The 1,572-nt window shown below is 53.4% G+C and overlaps 1 protein-coding gene across 1 annotated transcript; it reads left to right on the forward strand.

Annotated features, from left to right (window-relative positions):
- The first annotated feature begins 589 nt into the window (after positions 1-589).
- Positions 590-1,509, forward strand: LOC119345772 (flavonoid O-methyltransferase-like protein Os11g0303600). Its single transcript, XM_037615670.1, has one exon. The coding sequence runs from the start codon at positions 633-635 to the stop codon at positions 1,479-1,481; it is 849 nt and encodes a 282-aa protein (XP_037471567.1). The 5' UTR covers positions 590-632; the 3' UTR covers positions 1,482-1,509.
- The last annotated feature ends 63 nt before the right edge of the window (positions 1,510-1,572 follow it).

Genomic DNA, 1,572 nt, shown 5'->3' on the forward strand with positions numbered 1-1,572 from the left:
TAGGATTATTGTCAGTCCATCACGGCGCCGTTCCACCCCGTTGTTAGGTCATATGCGTACACACACCGTACACGAACTGTTCGCACCTGACATCTTCGGTCGTATTTTCATCAGCACTAAATGCAACCTCCCACGCCTCACCGTACCATTGGTCCACCAAGCGGGAGCGCGCGAGCTCGTCCGCTATATCCCCACACTCCAACTACTACTACTAACAAGATGCAGGGACCATAAATCTATCAAAGGTTGCCAACTAAGTCATACGAATCGGGTAGCAATCACATCTGTCATGAGTGTCTGGATAACGACCTAGTAGTAGCAAACTTTGTGGGGCTGCATATTTGTTTACAACTATATATGCAAACTATTAAATGGGCTATAGAAGCCAACAATTGACTATTATTCGTGTTAGCTTTTACGATACTAGTAGCTTGTTCTTCAGCGGACAAGCGGAATGTAAGTCCTCCCCGATACCATGCTCTGCCTTATCATCTCCTCGTGTTCCACGAGAAAAGACAGGATAGCCAACGAATGCTATATGTATAGGTCAGTCCGCCCCTATATAATTAGCACAAGTGCACGAGCACAACACAGCACCGAGGTCTTAGAGAGAGAGAGAGAGAGAGACGATCATGGCAGCTCAGACCGACAAGATGGCCGTCCCCACCGACGCTGAGCTGCTCCAGGCCCAGGCCGACCTGTGGCGCCACACCTTGTGCTACCTCACGCCCATGGCGCTCCGGTGCGCCGTCGAGCTAGGCATCCCCACGGCCATCCATGGCCTCGGCGGCGCCGCGTCGCCCCACGACCTGATCGCCGCGCTGTCACTGCCCCCGTCCAAGCTGTCGTTCCTCGGCCGCCTGCTGTATCAGCTGGCCACGGCAGGCGTCTTCGACACCACCGACGCGGGGACGACGTACCGCCTCAACCCGATATCGTACCTCCTGGTGGACGGCGTCCACATCGACGGCGATGGCTGCCAGACAGCCATCGTGCGTGTGGCTTCCTCGCGGTACTACGTGGAGGCGGCATTTGGGCTGGCGGACTGGTTCAGGAAGGACTTTGACGGGCCGGTGCCTTCGCCGTTCGAAGACTTGCACGGCGCGACCATCTTCGACGACAGCATGGCGCTCCTGGACCCGGAGATGGATAAACTGGTCCACGAGGCCAAGGCTTCCCATAACCATATGGGGATCGGTCTTGTGCTACGACAGTGCCGTGACCTATTTCAGGGACTGGAGTCTCTGACTGACTTGTGCGGTGGTGATGGGACGACGGCGAGGGCCATCGTCAAGGCCTATCCGCACATCAAGTGCACTGTGCTGGACCTGCCAAAGGTCATCGACAAAGCTCCGGCTGAAGGAGTGGTTAAGTATGTTGCTGGTGACATCTTCCATGTCGTCCCGCCTGCTCAAGCTGTGTTGATCAAGGTATTTATGAATCTGCCATCTTCCACCTCGTCCCACATGCTCATATATTAGGGTTTTCTTAAGTTACACATTTTAAAGTTTGACCAAATTTACAGAAGATATATTAAAATTCATAATACCAAATCACTATTATTAGATCTAT

The sequence above is a fragment of the Triticum dicoccoides genome, unplaced genomic scaffold (genome assembly GCF_002162155.2).
Source record: "Triticum dicoccoides isolate Atlit2015 ecotype Zavitan unplaced genomic scaffold, WEW_v2.0 scaffold28557, whole genome shotgun sequence".
NCBI classification, from domain to species: domain Eukaryota; kingdom Viridiplantae; phylum Streptophyta; class Magnoliopsida; order Poales; family Poaceae; genus Triticum; species Triticum dicoccoides.

Bases quoted from the DNA above. Each gene is read 5' to 3' on its own strand.
- LOC119345772 (XM_037615670.1), top strand. From the start codon at position 633: ATGGCAGCTCAGACCGACAAGATGGCCGTCCCCACCGACGCTGAGCTG.